Source organism: Gobio gobio (genome assembly GCF_949357685.1).
Source record: "Gobio gobio genome assembly, chromosome: 21".
In the NCBI taxonomy this organism is placed as follows: domain Eukaryota; kingdom Metazoa; phylum Chordata; class Actinopteri; order Cypriniformes; family Gobionidae; genus Gobio; species Gobio gobio.
The window spans coordinates 39,860,495-39,880,353 of record NC_137117.1 but is presented as its reverse complement, the minus strand read 5'-3'; the positions used below and the strand labels follow the sequence as shown (position 1 = coordinate 39,880,353).

General features: G+C 41.4%; 2 protein-coding genes across 2 annotated transcripts in view; one reads left to right on the top strand and one right to left on the bottom strand.

Moving 5' to 3' along the window:
• Nucleotides 1-1,685: 1,685 nt before the first annotated feature.
• Nucleotides 1,686-10,373, bottom strand: LOC307117485 (CXXC-type zinc finger protein 4). Its single transcript, XM_079802339.1, has 3 exons — nucleotides 10,250-10,373; nucleotides 8,229-9,258; nucleotides 1,686-2,229 (listed from the first exon to the last, which is right to left on the bottom strand). Exons 2-3 carry the CDS (start codon nucleotides 9,207-9,209, stop codon nucleotides 2,182-2,184), a joined length of 1,029 nt encoding a protein of 342 aa, XP_079658465.1. The 5' UTR covers nucleotides 9,210-9,258; nucleotides 10,250-10,373; the 3' UTR covers nucleotides 1,686-2,181.
• Nucleotides 10,374-17,452: 7,079 nt separating this feature from the next.
• LOC307117279 (nephronectin) overlaps nucleotides 17,453-19,859 on the top strand; it is a gene marked incomplete at its 3' end in the record, with an annotated part of 15,671 nt that continues 13,264 nt past the window's right edge. The window contains exon 1 of the mRNA XM_079802067.1: nucleotides 17,453-17,511. Coding sequence (XP_079658193.1) covers nucleotides 17,484-17,511 — 28 coding nt within the window. The 5' untranslated portion in view covers nucleotides 17,453-17,483. The remainder of the gene's footprint in view (nucleotides 17,512-19,859) is intronic.

Here is a 19,859-nt window from a genome sequence, read left to right as displayed (position 1 = left end):
ATTATTTTATGTGATAAATATGTATATAATAATATGTTAATGTTTAAAATGGGCCAGGAGAATATGTCTTTGCCCCTCACACACACACACACACACACACACACACACACACACACACGCACACATAGTAAGAATTCAACATAATTATGTATTATTTTATGTGATAAATATGTATATGTTTAAAATGGGCCAGGAGACTGTCTTTGCCCCTCACACACGCAAACACACACACACACACACACACTTTTCTAAGTATATAGTAAGAATTCAACATAATTATGTATTATTTTGTGTGATTAATATGTATATAATAATATTTTAATGTTTAAAATGGGCAAGGAGATTGTCTTTACCCCACACACACGCACGCACGCACACACACACACACACACACACACACACACACACACACACACACACACACACACACACACACACATTTCTAAATATATAGTAAGAATTTAACATAATTATTTATTATTTTATATATATATATGTGTATATATAATAGTATTTTAGTGCTTAAAAAGGGCCAGGAGAATGTCTTTTCCCCTCACGCACACACACACACATTTCTAAGTATATAGTAACAGGCGACGTGTGTGATGTAAATCTCAGGCAGAGTGAAGGCATCTCTCGGCCCCTCCCTCATTCTAGAACACAGGACTTCATGTCATTGTAATTCATGTTGCCTAGCAACATGGGAGTCGTCATAGAGGCCCAACAATAAAGAGATGACATGTACAGTGATGTGCTGAGCGCTTTAACACCGAGATATGCCTCCGCCATCTTTTCCTGCTCATCTGTGCTCGGAGGGATCAGAATTAGAAACGCCATTTAAACGCTCTCCGGGTGACATCTTATCACGTCGCGCCGTCAGCACGCTTCCAGCGCTATCTAGCCCAAATCAAGCCGTCGCGCATCCCATAAAAAAACATGTCAATAAATGCAGTGCACAAATAAAGGAGGCACACAGTCAGTCACAGTTCAAAAAGGATCACATTTAATCAACAAGCCATCCTAAGAGTCTCTTATTCATCAAGACAGTGTGGCGTCACAACAGCAATAAACAAAGTTATTTCTTAAAGTCTTCAGTTAAAAACGAAACACTTTTCTACCCATGCAACAGAAAGGTTGTTCGAAGGAAGCGTTCACTCACAAAATGAACCTTCTGCCATCGTTTACTCTAAACCTGCGTGACTTGCTTTCTTCAGTGGGAGAATATCCCGCTTCCATCACGTCTACCATCAAGGTTCTATATGGCACCATATCTTAACATGTTCTGTATATGGTAGCGGTGCTATATAGCACCATAGTTAGCGGTGCTACACTCTAAAAAAAAAAAGGTTCTATATGGCACCAAAAATGGTTCTTGGCTCGTAATCATAGGGGAACCTTTTTTAGTGCTATATAGAACCAATTTTGGTTCTTCAGAGGTTCTTCACCGGTTCTTTGACTAAGGTGCTATATACACTCTAAAAAAAGGCTCATAATCATAGGGGAACCTTTTTTAGTGCTATATAGCACCAATTTTGGTGCTTCAGTGGTTCTTCAGCGGTTCTTTGACTAAGGTGCTATATAGCACCTCTGAAGAACCGCTGAAGAACCGCAGAAGAACCACTGAAGCACCAAAATTGGTGCTATATAGCACTAAAAAAGGTTCCCCTATGATTACGAGCCTTTTTTTTAGTGTGTATGATTACGACGAAGAACCGTTTTTGGTGCCATATAGAACCTTTTTTTTTAGAGTGTAGGGTTAAATGAGCCTATTATATAGTGCTCCACTACTTTGCGTGTTGTCCTTTTAGAGTTCAAATAACGTCCGTTTGTCTTCCACCGAAGAAAGCAAGTGTTTGGAGCGAGTAAATGAGGGCCGAATATTCAATGTCCGCCGGGTGAACTGCTCCTCTAAGCCCGGCTGGGGTCCTGATACGACTGAGGTCAAGCCTCTGGTTCTCTATTGGTGTTTGGTTGAGGTGAGGTCAGTCTGAGACCCAGAGACTTGTGCGTTTCAGTCGGCCTCCGTGCCACAGTGAGTCCTGAGGGGAAGGGGTAGAAAGCGAGGAGGGCGGTGAGAGTCCCTGATTGCGGAACCGTATGATCAGATTGTAGGGCGTATGACCTGCAGTTCTTCTAGTTTTGGAGTCCGGTGTTATGACGTGGATCGGTGCGGCGAGCTCTTCAGAAGAACCAGCGGAAGGTGTCAGCAGCTCCGGCCGATGGTGCTCTCTGCGGGAAGACACAGTTTAGATCGATATCATGACCCAGGTAATGACAGAAATCATGTGGAAAATGGTGCGAGTCGTCTTCAGGATGAGATGTGACTGTGCAAAGTATTGGATTGTTTAAAAATGGGAGTAAAATTGGGAAACTAAACACAACAGACCCAGTTACACACAGAAACCATGCAATACATATGTGAAAAATGGTGCGAGTCGTCTTCAGGATGAGATGTGATGATTCAAAGTATTGGATCGTTTAAAAATGAGAGTAAAATTGGGAAACTGAACACAACAGACCCAGTTACACACAGAAACCATGCGATACATATGTGAAAAATGGTGCGCGTCGTCTTTACCATAAGATGCAATGATTTAAAATATTTGATCGTTTAAAAATGGGAGTAAAATTGGGAAAACAAACACAACAGACCCAGTTACACACAGAAACCATGCAATACATATGTGAAAAATGGTGCGAGTCGTCCTCAAGATGAGATGTGACGGTTCAAAGTATCGGATCGTTTAAAATTGGGAAACCGAACACAACAGACCCAGTTACACACACAATCCATGCGATACATATGTGAAAAATGGTGCGAGTCGTCCTCAAGATGAGATGTGCTGATTTAAAGTACTGGATCATTTAAAAATGAGAGTAAAATTGGGAAAATGAACACAACGGACCAACACAACCATCAGTATGCAAAGGCCTTTGCAACCAAGCTGAGGCTAACATGTATGTCACTATTATTGACGAATTGCTTTTCAATTAAGAAATGGATTTTGTAAGTCGCTTTGGATGATTATAAACTGTCTTACAAGTCATTCATCTGATTAAGGGTGCTTTCACACCTGCCTCGTTTAGTTTGGTTGAATCGAAATTTTTCTCATAGAAATTTGGTCTGATGACCGTATTAGGTCCCAACTTTCGAAGAACAGCGCGATCTTCGCTTGAAGTGACGAGCGATGTGCGCTCGCTGTTTGCATTAGAGCGTTGTTTTCAAGCTGCATCCGCGCTTCATTATAGAAATGTATTGTTTGCATATTGTGGTGTATACAAACAATAGCCAGGGACAAAACCAGCCCGCGCAGTCGCAGTTTAGGAAATACGCCATGGCCAATGAGTGATGTGGATGTTGTCATGTGACTGTGTTTTGGTTCGTTTCAACCCGTTCGGACCAAAGCAATCAGTGTGGTGTGAACAGGAACCAAAAAAGCTGAAAAATGCTACAATGTATAATTGTTTGCCCTTGGTTCGGACCAAATGAACCGAACTAGAGATGTGAAAGCCTGGGCATAACTTTTAAGTCTGTTGCAGAGGTAGATTGATCTAATCTGACTCCGAAAAGTAAGACTGATTACCCCTAACTAACTGCGAGTTGAGTTCCTCTGGAACTCATAAAGTTTGTGAGGATTGATAGCCTAGAAATCTAGACGCACCCTAGCGGCAGAAAATATAGTTTGCAGCCAGGGCGTCTAGCAACTCTCCGTTGGCTTGCGAGCTGGAAAAAACAAACTCTGGTCAGGCCAATCACATCGTGTATAGAGTCTGTGGGCGGGCTTAACATAATGACGGCAGAGTTGCGGAGGTTCTGCGTGCTACTCATAAACAAAGAAGCTGGCGAACGGCGGCCTTTCCAATCGGCTTTGGCCGCGACTCTGGAAGACTTGGAGTTAAGCTTTTCTTTGAGAAAAGAACAATGACTTCAGTGCCGTTCTTTCTTAAAAAAGGAAGATGTGTCCGGAGTTTTGCAGACGAAAGTTTAATCTATCAACTAGCTCCGCTTCAGCTTCTTCGCTGCTCTGGTTGGTTGTAGCACTATCCTATTGCGTGCAGAGGGGATTTGAAAGACAACCATTTATCCCGCCCATAGACGGTAAATAAATATGGGCGTAGTGTCCGTAATGTCACTCATTAGATTCTGAAGAGACGTTTTGAAGCGTAAAGTCGGGTCGAGCTGGGCGTCGTCATCGTGCATCACTCCTGGATAACAGAAAATGGCCAAAGAGGCGGGATGTGGGCGGAGCTGAGGTGATGACTTACAGACAGCAGACAAACGGCAATCAACCTGTCACTCAAAGTGACCACTCCCTTAATTATGCAGAACTTTAAGGCGTTATATAATGTAAACTAATGAGTTATAAAATAATTCACCCCCCTCACAGTCGTCATGAAGGGCAAAATTAGCCGAATAGACCAAAAGCAACAGTAAACATGTGTTCTTCTGCTGTAAAGTTGGGCATTTTAACTTGAGCTCAATGAGATTCTGCTCCTTCTGGAGTCTGTCTCTAGTGGCCAGTCCATGAACTGCAGGCTTCAAGAGAAACTGCGGGAGGAGCCGCTTGGTTTATTGTTATGAAAAATGCCCAAAAATAGTATATATATTTTCAAAAAAAAACTTTTTCTCTAAAACAGCAGGAAAACCAAAGCCATAAATCTAAAATTTGAGGTTGATATCTCAATAAATGAGCGTTCAGTCAGATTTCGGTTGTGTGAAATTCATCTCCATTCAGTTCCAATGCGCTCATTTTAGACCACGAGGAGCACAAGTGTGACTTTTTTTAGGACAATTTAACCTTTTCGAATCATGTCCGTGATTTTTTTTGTGTTCACACAGCAAAACCTTAAAGTTTCGTAACATTCAGATGAAGTAAAAAAACAACACGTACATGCCCCTCGGATTGAGCCCTACCAATGGTGTGTTCCCACACCCAACATCTTGATGTGAGTCAGGCTAGAGGACTGAACAACTGAAAGACAATCAAGAGTTCAGACACTAAGTAGCACGTAAACTAGTCGTCCAAGAGCGCATTCTAGTATTTTTTCATAATCTGACATCTGCACACACACTTTCTAATTTATTCAGTGTCATCTGTGACTTTTTGCAGTGAATAATGCACCGTTAATGCCGCTGGTCTAGTGTAGTATCACTTATTACTCTTGTGTAACTGTCTTGAACATCTAGGCTGGGGCTTGCCGTAGGCATTGAATAAAAGCATCTGCCGAATGCTTAAACGTAATGTTTTCAAACGGTTCCGAGAACCTCCTCAGCATTAGGGATGATTATAATGAGACATCCCAAATGTGCAGTGCCAGGAAAGAAGACTTGATAAACTCTTCCTCATCCAATGTGCACAGGCAAAATCCAGTCATTTCTATAGGAGTCCATGCGATTGACCCTTTCCACAGACTGTGATGGCGCGTTTTAACGGTCATCAATATCGTATATCCTGCAGCATTTTTTGTATTTTCTTTTTAACCCCTTAACTGTCACCCCCCTTTTTGAGAATACACATGAAAATGCACTATCCAAACTTAAAGGGCTGTAATTCAAGAGTGCTTTTGAATATATACCTAAGGTCTTGTTTTAAAGCAGACACTCTGTAGATTATTGCTGAAGTGAAAGCACTTCAAAATATGAAATTATGAAAAAGTTATGGAAGTTTAAATTTACTTTAAATAAAAAATACTGTACTAAATATTTTTTATTTTATATAAAATATATATTTTACAAAAATGTTTTAATCTAAAATTACTATAAAATCAAAGCCATATGTCTAACCAAGTTGTGTTCCAAATTTGAAGTTGATATCACAAAAATTTAAGTCCCCATGAGATTTTGTTTAGGCGCTGTACCAAAAATTGCCCCCAGGTGTCATTGAAATTCCATTGATTGTTTTTTTGATGCATTTTCCTGTAAATTTCTGTCCAAATGTCACTTCCATCACAAAACAGTCACCAAATATGGAACCCTGAGACTCAGACCTTTCAGACGATATGTGTTTTGTCAAGATTAGAAGAGATTTTGATTATAAAGTAGTTCAAATAAATGTTGTAATACGAAACATGACACCACCCATTAGGGGGAGGAGCCCGCTAGAAGAATTTAAAGTAGCATTTCCATGGTAACGCAACGCCCAATTTCAAAACGGTTTTCACAGGATGAATTTTGAGTTCGTAAGCTTTCGAATGATACCTAATTTATGATAATTACTAAAATATATGATACGAAAAAAAAGGCGATGAAAAAAAAGAGTGCCAGGTGTCCCGCCAGCGGGACGGTGATAGTTAAGAGGTTAAAAAATATATATGTACATTTATAATACTAATACTTTGTATCTTATTATTTTTGCATCAAATTACAAAAAAAAAGTTACCGCTGCTGTGAGGGTGTTTCTAATACAGCGTCTATGGGAGCGATGGTAAAAATTTATATATTTCTCTCTTTTGACAGCCATTATTAATCTCACTCTATTTTTTCGCTCTTTTTGAAAGTTGTGAAATCACTATTGTAGCGTTTTTCTTTTGCTATTTGAGCAAATGGGCACACAAAAAAATATTTAATGTATTCTCTCATTTATAGCTATAATATTTAACCCAACTTGAGCCCTATTCGGGATTAGTATTATCTGGGGACCTCGTGTGATTTAGAAATTACTCCCCCACATCTTAATTTTGCGTGGCGCATTCGCACGGGATAAGCAAGCCTGTGATTTTACTCGAATTTACTGATGTCAAGACTTGTAAATGTTTTTTCGTTATAGATATAGCTGTATGAAATTATAAACAGTCGTATCGATAACATTTTTACATAGTTTTATAGTAATAAAAATAATTTCGTTCAGTTAGAGAACAGACGCTACAATTAAAAACTGAACTGAGCAATATAATAACAATATACGGCGGAAGATTCAGTTTCAAAGCTAAATGTAAAAGCACCCATTTAAGCGAGTTTGTCATATGTTCTGTTTTTGTGTTTTTCATTAAGAATAATATTAAACACACCATTCAAGCAATTTACTCCCAAATTGGTGCTCATTCTAAAGTGAAAGTATAATCCACGCGGGAATTCATAACGGTGCGCATTATATGCAGCCGAGCTCCATTCTTCGTGAAAGATAAAGATAGAAATGCGCACAGGAAACAAAAACCTTGCAAAAATGATATACGATCCGCCTAATCCCGACCAATCACAGAGATGCCGATTCGCACGGGACTAATATTATCACAAGGACCTGGTGTTCGGCGAAATATGGTAGGTAATTTGCGGGGGAATTTTTACTTTACAAATTACAGACATGGCCGATTCGCACGGGATTAAGATTACAGACATTCTCTGCAATTATTACAAATCACCAGAGGTTAATACTAATCCTGTGCGAATCGGCCATGTCTGTAATTTGTAAAGTAAAAATTCCCCCGCAAATTACCTACCATATTTCGCCGAACACCAGGTCCTTGTGATAATATTAGTCCCGTGCGAATCGGCATCTCTGTGATTGGTCGGGATTAGGCGGATCGTATATCATTTTTGCAAGGTTTTTGTTTCCTGTGCGCATTTCTATCATTATCTTTCACAAAGAATGGAGCTCAGCTGCATATAATGCGTACCTTTATGAATTTAGTATTAACCTCTGGTGATTTGTAATAATTGCAGAGAATGTCTGTAATCTTAATCCCGTGCGAATCGGCCATGTCTGTAATTTGTAAAGTAAAAATTCCCCTATAGGAATAGGGCTTATGATGACTTCCGCTCTGAGAAACCCGGAAATGTGAAAAGGGTCTATTTACAATGGCAAAAGATTTCCACGTGTAGATTTCGCAACAGTAAAATGGCCTGTGAAATTTCATGAATGTGAACTGTGGACTAGATCTGATGGTGCTGGATTGTGATGGTCTGGTGTTAGCGGGTTGTGAATAGATTAAGCCGTCTTTGTATTATTGCCGAGGACTTGCAACGTGTTGCCTCATCTCTCAGCCCTCAATACCGACTGTGTGTGTGTGTGTGAGAGCGATAAAGTGTGTGCTTGAGTGCAAGGGCATTTTTCCAGCATAAGAGGGCTCAAACACACACACGCACACACACATTAATGCACGATGGTTAATTATGGCCGCTTGTGCCAAGTCTGGGCTCTACTCCAAACCCCCCGCCACATCATTCCCAATTAAACAGCCCACTTCAATAGACCTCCCAGCATATGTGTGAGTGTGAGTGTGAATCCCACCTCCATCGAGCTGCCCGGCTTCTTCTTGAGTTCTTCACACTTTCTGAACTTGCAGATCTGATGACCCGTCTTTCTGTTTCGACAGGAGCTGCACACGCCGCAGTTGATGAGCCTCCTGCAGGGGGCGCAGACGCCGCATCGCTTGCGCTTGCGTTTGGCAGCTCCGTTGCTGTTGACGTTGCTACAACTGCCGTTTGCGTTTCCGTTAAGCGCGGCGGGCGAGCCGGAGCAAGACGAGCCGCTGTGCTGGCAGTCCGCCGCCACGTTGGCGATCTGAAACGCGCTGTCTGACATCGTGACTCCGGACGACCCTGCTCCGGAGTGGAGCGTCGTCATGACGATGACCCCTGGTGGCAGCGAGAGACCCCCCAGTGGGGGCATCCCTCCGAACGTCCCGCTTCGGTCCGCCTCTCCGGCTCCGCCGGGGGGTCCAGATGGCGGGCACTTCAACCGGTTCATGCATTCGGCCCCCGTTACCGGAAGTCCGCGACATTGCTCCAGCGGCGAAAGGAAGTTGTCAGCCCCCATGGAGAGGGCGGAGTCTTGTGGAATGTGTTTGGCGGACATGTGCACGTTCACCTGCTCCGCCCTTGACATGCCAGTCCGATGTGTGTGAGGTCCGTTAACGTTAACCGTGGCGGGCTTTCGCCCCCACAGCATGGCGTTGTCGCAGGGCCAGGGCGGCATCGCCGATAGGCGGGCTGAGGGGAAGAGGGGCGTGGCTATACGGGCGATTTTGGCAGTCTGGGGGAACGGTGTTGCGGCAGCGGCGGCGGCGGCAGCCGTGCTGTTCTTATAGAAGGTGGCGAACGAGCGGTACCGCTCCATCTGCGCGCTGTAGTCCAACACGGGGTTCACGCACGAGTCGATCTGCAGGGGAAAGTCCCGCCCGGGGGTGGGGTTGTAGTTGTGGGTGTGGCCGTGGGCGTGGCCATGAGCGTGTGGGGTCTCCATGCACACACTACTGCTCATGTTCGCCATCAGAGCAAAACAAACTCGCACTAACGCCCAACCATCCACGGCAATGGTCCTGTGGAGGAAAGAGGTGGAGGTGAACAGAGATGTTCATCAACTGAAGGTAAACGCAATTGACATTGTTAATTATTTATCCATGCGCATCATTTTGTTAAATTCATGTCCCTCGTAATCTTCAATCGAAATGGCGAGGGCGGGGCCACCTGTCACTCACATGAGATCCGCCAATAGCAAACCATTCAATCAATTCCACACGGATAAAATCTAAATAAATGTTGTCTCGGATATACGTCACAACAGACAATATGTAGTCAAAGCCTGAAGGATGCGTACAATGGAAAAAAACTAACAAAGGGGGGGGGGGGGGGGGGGCGGTTGGGGGGGGGGGGACTGAAAAATTAAGACAATTACAGATTATCCAATAGGATCTAAGTGGATTTTTAATTGATTCCCATTAGGTTCCGAATATAATAGATATTCCATTTTTAAAACTGTACACATGCGATTCAGTCAAATTTTAGATTAAAACGCGGTTCAGACCAACTGCTTTGTATGCATTTATGTACATTTATTTAGCATAATTTACAGCGTTATATCTAACACTATCAGGTCTGCCTTTAAATGTGTTGTTGTTTTAATTAGAGGAACAACAGTAATCGCGATAATAAGCCGTGCAGAAGAAAGTTACCGTTTCAAAATGTGTGTGTGTGTGTGTGTGTGTGTTTATGTGAAAGAGAAAGAGAGAGAAACGCTGCTACAAATCCACCCCCCCTAACACCCCCCGCTACCGTCGCCTCGAGCATCAATTACGGTAATTACTCTCCGCCTGCTGCGGCACCGACGCGCGGATCAGAGGTCATTAAGGGCGTGAGACCGCTGGACACTACGGTGCAATTAAAGGCGACGGATTAATTCTCTTGGCCATCGCACGTCAGCACAGAGAGAGAGAGAGAGAGAGAGGGGGGGGGAGAGAGAGACAGGCAGGGGGGAGAGAGACGGGAGGAGGAGGAGGGGGAGGCGGAGGACGGAAAATGGACGAGCTTTACCTTTAGACTCGCGACGCTTCACGATCCTTTAACGGAGAGCATCACCGCGCACTGATGCCGCCTCAATAATCCCCGTTACAAGAAAAACACGCGCCACAAAACAACGAGACGCGTCCGATTTAACGATCACCGTGAGCAGCTGCGGCGCTAAATACCGAGACTAACGGGAATAATAAATAATATTGACGCCGCCAACGACGCACCGTCCTCAGGGGCGGGTATGGGTGACGGAAGGGTAGACGGCTCCTCCCGGTGTGTGTGTGTGTGTGTGTGTGTGTGTGTGTGTGTGTGTGTGTCGCGCTGCGTGTGGCTGACGGGGGTGTGAGGTGAGGAAGCGCCGTTGCGGACACCTCCTGATCATTGGCGGGAAATGATTGTGGAAGCACGGGAGGCGCGAGGGGGCTGACATACGGGGTCTCGCGCAGCGCTGAGGGTAATGCGTGTCAACTCCTCGCGCGCCCCTTCTTTTCCCCGCCGATGCCTGAATGACGGTTATTAATCACGCGCTTCGCGCCGCGTCTTGTGCGAGGGTTTTTTTCAGAGGAATTTTGCGGTTCATTACGGTTCATTTGCGGCTCGTTACCGTAATTACCCGCGGCACCGGGAGGCTAATTAAAACAGAACGGGTCCGAGGCGAGAAGGCGTTTCCCCCAGGGTGGAGCAGATCCTGGCCGGTTGGGAATTTGTGTGTGTGTGTGTGTGTGTGTGTGTGTGTGTGTGTGTGTGTGTGTGTGTGAAAAACCTTGACGCATCCGCAAGAGATTCTTTATTAGGGGATTTGAGGGGAAATGAGCTCTTGACGCCATAAATACCATCGCCATGAATATAAATAACAAGATATATATATATATATATATATATATTTACATAGAAATAATAAACATTAATAATAAATGTGTATATATGTAATATTTGTTTAGATATCTATTTACATATAAATAACAAATGTATGTATAATTATATATTACATAAAACATATGTATATACATATGCATATGTATTATTAATGTTTATTTGTATGTAAGTAGACATATAAAAAATATAATATAAATAAATACCTATTACACGATAGATAGATAGATAGATAGATAGATAGATAGATAGATAGATAGATAGATAGATAGATAGATAGATAGATAGATAGATAGATGGATAGATAGATGGATGGATGGATGGATGGATGGATGGATGGATGGATGGATGGATGGATGGATGGATGATGGATGGATGGATGGATGGATGGATGATGGATGGATGGATGGATGGATGGGTATCCATTAGTCTTCCAGGAACAATGACAGCTCAGCTGCGCCCTCTGCTGGCTCAGATCTCCAACAGCTGAAGCTTTAGAACCGCAGCTCTGCTTCTGTGCACTAGGTGTCGGTCCAACATCACGCGTCGGAAACTCGGTTCCCCAGATGTGATCGGGTCATACAGCAGTCGATTTCCCCGATCCATCACGGGGAGGATTCGGCCAGCTGAACACAGAACAAGTGTGTGATAGACGCAGATGTGTCAATGCCACTCAAAACGTTAATCATACACACACATATACAGTGAATAAGAATATGGAAACCGAATTAAATTTTAAAGAGCAGTTGTGTGTGTGTGTGTGTGTGTGTGTGTGTGTGTGTGTGTGTGTGTGTGTGTGTGTGTGTGTGTGTGTGTGTGTGTGTGTGTGTGTGTTTGTCACCTGGAGTCAGATATATGTGACAATTTAAAGTGAATAATGTTTTAAGGAGTTTGGCTGTTAAAAACTAGTTTTATGTAAGTCTAAGTCATCATGTGTTTCGGTTATTGGTCTCATTCTCTGATTCCATCTGGTTGAGTCACAAACAGACAAAACAGCAGAAGTGTTTACGGTAAACATGTTTGTACAGTCAGTCTTAATACTTCTAGGCTTTATTCCATTTGACACAATACTAAAACATGAATATTTCTGTTTCTAAAAATATTTCTGAATTTCAGTAACACTTTACAATAAGGTCTCATTTGTTAACATTAGTTAAAGCTACACTGTGATATTTTCCCCCATCTAGTGGTGAAAAGGTATATGACCGATTTCGTTTTAACACCTACGGTGGCCGATTTAGTCCAAGATTAACATGGCTTCCAGTTCGACCTCGTCCACATTCGACACGGTGCCATCAAGTGTTAAAACGCGAAAGGCGAAGCTTGAATTTACGGGAATGTCCCTCTTTGGCTAATGTACTTTCAAGATGGAGGGGCAACATGGCGACCCGCATTCGAACCCTCACCCGTGTGTATTTTCAATGGCACATTATAAACTTACAGCCCGTAGAGCCGTTTGTAGGAAAGTTGTGAAATCTGGCACACAGATAGAGGACAGTCTCAACATTAATCACAGTGATTTTCGAGGCTCTAACTCAATCCCTCTAGCGTCGCCAACTGCCCAAGTTTGCACTCAAGTTTACGATTATAACTTTCGAACCATAGGGGATAGAAACATTTTTCCCACTCATTTCTTGGCTCCATTAAAAAAAAAAAAGACTGTTCATCCTATTTTCACAAAAATTTAACCAGATCATCAGACCATGCAGACAAAAAAATATGGAATTAAAGTTGATTTGTTAAACCGCACACACAAATTCGCAGAAGAGCGGCAAAATGAACATGAGGCTATATCTCTGGAACACTTTACCATATTTAGACCAAACTTGGGCTGGATCCGAAATCCCCCTCCCAAAAAAAAAACCTCAAACACTATTCCCTACGTTAGTCCACTAATACAGTTCATTTGAAGGAGTGAATGAAAACGAGTGAGTTAATTCGGACAGCCGTTGAGTGTACATCAGTATGCTCGTTATTGCAGTGCATTGTGGGATTGAATGAGTGCACTCAATAACGTTCATTATGGTTTCGGACACCACTACAAATGGCTGTCCCCTCAAATAATGCCCTATTTGAGGGTATAGGGGGCGATTTTGGATTCAGCCTGGTGTGTGTTATGTTAACCATGACCTGAGGATACCTGAACAGTTTCGGCACAGTGCCACCTAGTGGTCAGGAGATATGAAAAATGACAATTTTTGCTTATAACTTCTGCATGCTTTGGACAAAAATCCGAAAAACTAAACTAATTTAGATTGGGTGCTGCATGCCGAGTCGAACGACACCCAATTTTCCCATATCGGCCACCATTTTGGGCGTCAGCCATTTTGAATTATGTCATGAAATGCTATATTTTATGAACACATTGGCGTATCAGTACGAAACTTGGTATGTGTCTTCAGCACCATGCCCTGAGGTACTCAAAATGTTTTGGGGCAAAAAAAATTAAAACATTTGAATAAATTAACCTACTGTAATGAAATTGGTCTCCTTAGGTCATGCCGAGAACATAGACACCAATTTTGCCATAGTTGGCTGAACCTTCTGTCCGCCATTTTGATTTTCTTAAAAAAAACTTCTTTTTTTAACTCCTCCTAGACCGTTGGTCCGATTTTCACCAAAATTGAATTGAATCGTCTTCAGACCATGCCGGCAAAAAGTTCGGGATTTCGTGTCGTTAGACAAAACTGTTTTTCGTATACCACATCAACTAATTTTAGGCATGATGCCAAAACGACTCTGAGTTGGAATCTCTGCAATGCTTTAATATATTGACACCAAACTTTGCATTTTATTGTCACCTCACTCTGACCACACCACATCAATTTGGTCACAGCGCATTTAATTACAATTAAACAATTAAATCATATTACTAATTAATTTATTTATTATTTCTTGGTGATTGAACCCTTAAATGCTGCTTGCAGCTATATTTATGTTTCATTTTTAGTCATTTCGTAATTTCTGCCTGGTTGTGAGGGTGTTGCTATGCAGTTGCTAGGCTTTTTATCCTCTGGTCTGTGTGATATTTTGGTGACTGGATGTCTTGGGTAAGGGTTCCTCCTTCACTTTAAGCTTTGCATTATAGTGAGTGTGCATGATGTATTTGAGCTGGTTGGTATTCATATGGTTTGGCACTCATCTTTCTGTCTGTTTTTAAAAAAGCACACATGCTTACTTTCAGATTGAAATGAAAGAAATGCTATAATTATGAGCACAGGATGTAGCTGGAGGAAATGTACAGGTTCCCGGCAAACTTTACAAGCTCCTATACCTAGACTAATTATAGAGTGTGTGTGTTTGTGTGTGTGTGTGTGTGTGTGTGTGTCCTTTAGACCTGCCCTTGCTGCTCCTGGTATTCTTATGCGTTTCCCTGGAGAACAAACACACACACACACACACACACACACACACACACACACACACACACACACACACACACACACACACACACACACACACACACACACACACACACACACACACACACACACACACACACACACACACACACACACACACACACACTCTCATCAAATACATACAGCCCGTGCTCTTCATAAACACACAGTTCCTCATGTGCAACAGTGGAAACTTCTGACAGCTCACTGTAAACCCATGGCATTCTCTCTCTCTCTCTCTCTCTCTCTCTCTCTCTCTCTCTCTCTCTCTCTCTCTCTCTCTCTCTCTCTCTCTCTCTCTCTCTCTCTCTCTCTCTCTCTCTCTCTCTTACACACACACACACACACACACACACACACACACACACACACACACACACACACACACACACTGATCATCCTGAAGGCAGCGGCTGAATGAATCGCCCTCAGCGGTGCGCGCACACGCACACACACCTGACGCGCGCTCACGCTCTCCAGACGCCAAACTTCTGTGCGGAGGAAGCGGGATCTTTTCACGGGATCTTTTCGCGTGGAGAAACCGGAGGTCTTACGTGTTTATACCGCCGGTCTCACAATGGACGCGATGCTGTTTCTCTCTCTCGTGAGTGTTTATGCGGCAGGTTCAGACACACTCAGGTAAAGTCAAATGTTCCCAAATTTGCATTTCTTTCTGATGTACTTTTATGATCGATACAAAGTTGTGAGGCGTAAAACAATCGCTACGTGTAGCTATAATTATCGCTATTATACATTTATGAAATTGTCATGGTATTTTACACTATTATAGCTAGTTTGTATTAGTATACCTATGTTTTTGAAAATCATTGTGAGCGTAAAAAAATATTATAAAAAAAAAATTGTAGTTGCCATGGTAACTTTCGTTGTTCGCGTTTAACAATGAAAGCACGTGATGGAATATAAGTCTATAATGTTTCTTTTTTTTAATGTATTTTTATATATTTATGATCAATACAATGTTATGAGATCTATCGGAAAAATAATTGGCTATTTTATAATTACATTGTAAAAAAATTATGAGTTATGACGTTTAAGCAGTTAAGCAGTCAGTTTAATGTTATTTAAGTTGAAATGACATAAACATACAAGTTGATTGTAGCTACTTTTTTTTAACATATATTGCTATTATCTTAATACATTTATGATATTGTTTCTATTGCACCTGTGTTGTTGTAAATCTGTGATAAATTAACTTTTTATCACCATTGTGACCGCAAAAAAAAAAAACACATTTTACTATCAACAACAACAACATTTATTTATAAAGCACATTTAAACACAATATTGATTGATCCAAAGTACTGGACAGAGTACAACGCTAAAGAATAAAAATACGATTTAAGAGTAGATTTAAAAATGTCCGATGAAGGAGCAGACCTCACATGATAGAGGAGACCCGTCTGAAGCCTGGGCCCAGCCACAGAAAAGGCCCGATCACCCTTTGATTTATAGCGACACCGAGGCACAGTTAAGAGCAAGTGAGTTGACTAAGTGCCCTAGCGGGACAGTAAGGCACAAGAAGATCACTTACAAACATAAGGATTTTAAAATCAACTCTAAATTGAATGGGAAGCCATTGAAGAGATGCTAAAATAATGGTCCCTCTTTTGTCAGCAGTCTAGCAGCCGCATTTTGAACAACTTGCAATCGTGTTTGTTTATTAAAAAATAGTGAAGAGTCAAAGATCGCTCCAAGATTTTTTATTTGTTTTGTGTACGTTTGTTGAAAGAGGACTGGGCTTCCAGAGCAGGGGAGGAATTTGCAGGACAACCTAGAATTAAAGCCTCTGTTTTATCCTCATTAGGCTGCAAAACATTATTTGCCATCCACCTCTTGATGTCATTTACACATTTCAATAGCACATCAGATGAACCAGTAGTGTCCAGCCTTACTGGTTGGTAAAGCTGGGAATCGTCTGCATAACAGTGAAATGAAATGTTGTATTTCTGAAAAATTAGGGCCAAGGGTTAAAAACAACCCAAGTTGAATTGAAAATAAACGAACCCAGCGATTGGGTTAAATGTTTGCTTAAAACAACCCAATCGCTGGGTTAAAACAACCCATTCACAGGGTTAAAACAACCCAATCGCTGGGTTAAAACAACCCATTCACTGGGTTAAAACAACCCAATCGCTGAGTTAAAACAACCCAATCGCAATTGCTGGATTAAACCAACCCAATCGCTGGGTTAAAACAACCCAATCGCTGAGTTAAAACAACCCAATCGCAATTGCTGGGTTAAAACAACCCATTCACTGGGTTAAAACAACCCAATCGCTGGGTTAAAACAACCAAATCGCTGGGTTAAAACAACCCATTCACTGGGTTAAAACAACCCAATCGCTGAGTTAAAACAACCCAATCACTGCGTTAAAACAACCCAATCGCTGAGTTAAAACAACCCAATCGCAATTGCTGGGTTAAAACAACCCAATCGCTGAGTTAAAACAACCCAATTGCAATTGCTGGGTTAAAACAACCCAATCGTTGGGTTAATTAACCCATTTGCTGGGTTAAAACAACCCAATCGCTGGGTTAAAACAACCCAATTGCGGAGTTAAAACAACTAAATTGCTGGGTTAGTCTATTTTCAACCCAACTTGGGTTGTTTTTAACCCAGCATTTTTTAGAGTTGTTTAAAGGGAAAAGAAGAAAGGTCCCATAATGGATCCCTGGGGCACACCCACAAAAAACAGGTGCAGATGATGAGGAAAAGTTCCCTAAATTTACAGAAAAAGTCCTACTATGGTGATCAACTTTCTAAATCAGTCGGGTACTTTTAAAATAATGTCATGTATATAATGCACTGTTTTTTATAAATATGTCTTTAAATTTGATCATGCTTCGTGTGTGTGTGTGTGTGTGTGTGTGTGTGTGTGTGTCACAGGTCATCACGGCCGCAGGTCCTGTCCAGTGGATTGTGTCAGTACGGCTGGACGCAGGACTGTTGTTTGGGATGGATGAGAAACCCTCAAGGACGATGCAGACGTGAGTGAACACTTAGAGAACTAGACCAATGAGACCAGCTGCCATTCAGGCCAAACACAAAACCTGTGCTAACTGAAAACACAAACACAAAACCTGTGCTAACTGAAAACACAAACACAAAACCTGTGCTAACTGAAAATACAACACAAAACCTGTGCTAACTGAAAAAACTAACACAAAAGCTGTGCTAACTGAAAATACAACACAAAACCTGTGCCAACTGAAAAAAACTAACACAAAACCTGTGCTAACTGAAAACACAAACATAAAACCTGTGCTAACTGAAAACACAAACACAAAACCTGTGCTGACTGAAAAAAACTAACACAAAAGCTGTGCTAACTGAAAATACAACACAAAACCTGTGCCAACTGAAAAAAACTAACACAAAACCTGTGCTAACTGAAAACACAAACATAAAACCTGTGCTAACTGAAAACACAAACACAAAACCTGTGCCAACTGAAAAAAACTAACACAAAAGCTGTGCTAACTGAAAACACAACACAAAACCTGTGCTGACTGAAAAAAACTAACACAAAAGCTGTGCTAACTGAAAACACAACACAAAACCTGTGCTGACTGAAAAAAACTAACACAAAACCTGTGCTAACTGAAAACACAAACATAAAACCTGTGCTAACTGAAAACACAAACACAAAACCTGTGCCAACTGAAAAAAACTAACACAAAAGCTGTGCTAACTGAAAACACAAACACAAAACCTGTGCTGACTGAAAAAAACTAACACAAAAGCTGTGCTAACTGAAAATACAACACAAAACCTGTGCCAACTGAAAAAAACTAACACAAAACCTGTGCTAACTGAAAACACAAACATAAAACCTGTGCTAACTGAAAACACAAACACAAAACCTGTGCCAACTGAAAAAAACTAACACAAAAGCTGTGCTAACTGAAAACACAAACACAAAACCTGTGCTGACTGAAAAAAACTAACACAAAACCTGTGCTAACTGAAAAAACTAACACAAAACCTGTGCTAACTGAAAAAACTAACACAAAACCTGTGCTAACTGAAAACACAACACAAAACCTGTGCTAACTGAAAACACAAACACAAAACCTGTGCTAACTGAAAACACAAACACAAAACCTGTGCTAACTGAAAACACAAACACAAAACCTGTGCTAACTGAAAACACAAACACAAAACCTGTGCTAACTGAAAACACAAACACAAAACCTGTGCTGACTGAAAAAAACTAACACAAAACCTGTGCTAACTGAAAACACAAACACAAAACCTGTGCTTACAGAAAACACAAACACAAAACCTGTGCTAACTGAAAACACAAAACCTGTGCTAACTGAAAACACAAACACAAAACCTGTGCTAACTGAAAACACAAAACCTGTGCTAACTGAAAACACAAAACCTGTGCTAACTGAAAACACAAACACACAACCTGTGCTAACTGAAAACACAAAACCTGTGCTAACTGAAAACACACACACAAAACCTGTGCTAACTGAAAACACAAACACAAAACCTGTGCTAACTGAAAACACACACAAAACCTGTGCTAACTGAAAAAACACACAAAACCTGTGCTAACTGAAAACACACACACAAAACCTGTGCTAACTGAAAACACAAACACAAAACCTGTGCTGACTGAAAAAAACTAACACAAAACCTGTGCTAACTGAAAAAACTAACACAAAACCTGTGCTAACTGAAAAAACTAACACAAAACCTGTGCTAACTGAAAACACAACACAAAACCTGTGCTAACTGAAAACACAAACACAAAACCTGTGCTAACTGAAAACACAAACACAAAACCTGTGCTAACTGAAAACACAAAACCTGTGCTAACTGAAAACACAAACACAAAACCTGTGCTAACTGAAAACACAAACACAAAACCTGTGCTAACTGAAAACACAAAACCTGTGCTAACTGAAAACACAAACACAAAACCTGTGCTATCTGAAAACACAAACACAAAACCTGTGCTGACTGAAAACACAAAACCTGTGCTGACTGAAAAAAACTAACACAAAACCTGTGCTAACTGAAAAAACTAACACAAAACCTGTGCTAACTGAAAACACAAACACAAAACCTGTGCTGACTGAAAAAAACTAACACAAAACCTGTGCTAACTGAAAACACAAACACAAAACCTGTGCTTACAGAAAACACAAACACAAAACCTGTGCTAACTGAAAAACTAACACAAAACCTGTGCTAACTGAAAACACAAAACCTGTGCTAACTGAAAACACAAACACAAAACCTGTGCTAACTGAAAACACAAAACCTGTGCTAACTGAAAACACAAAACCTGTGCTAACTGAAAACACAAACACACAACCTG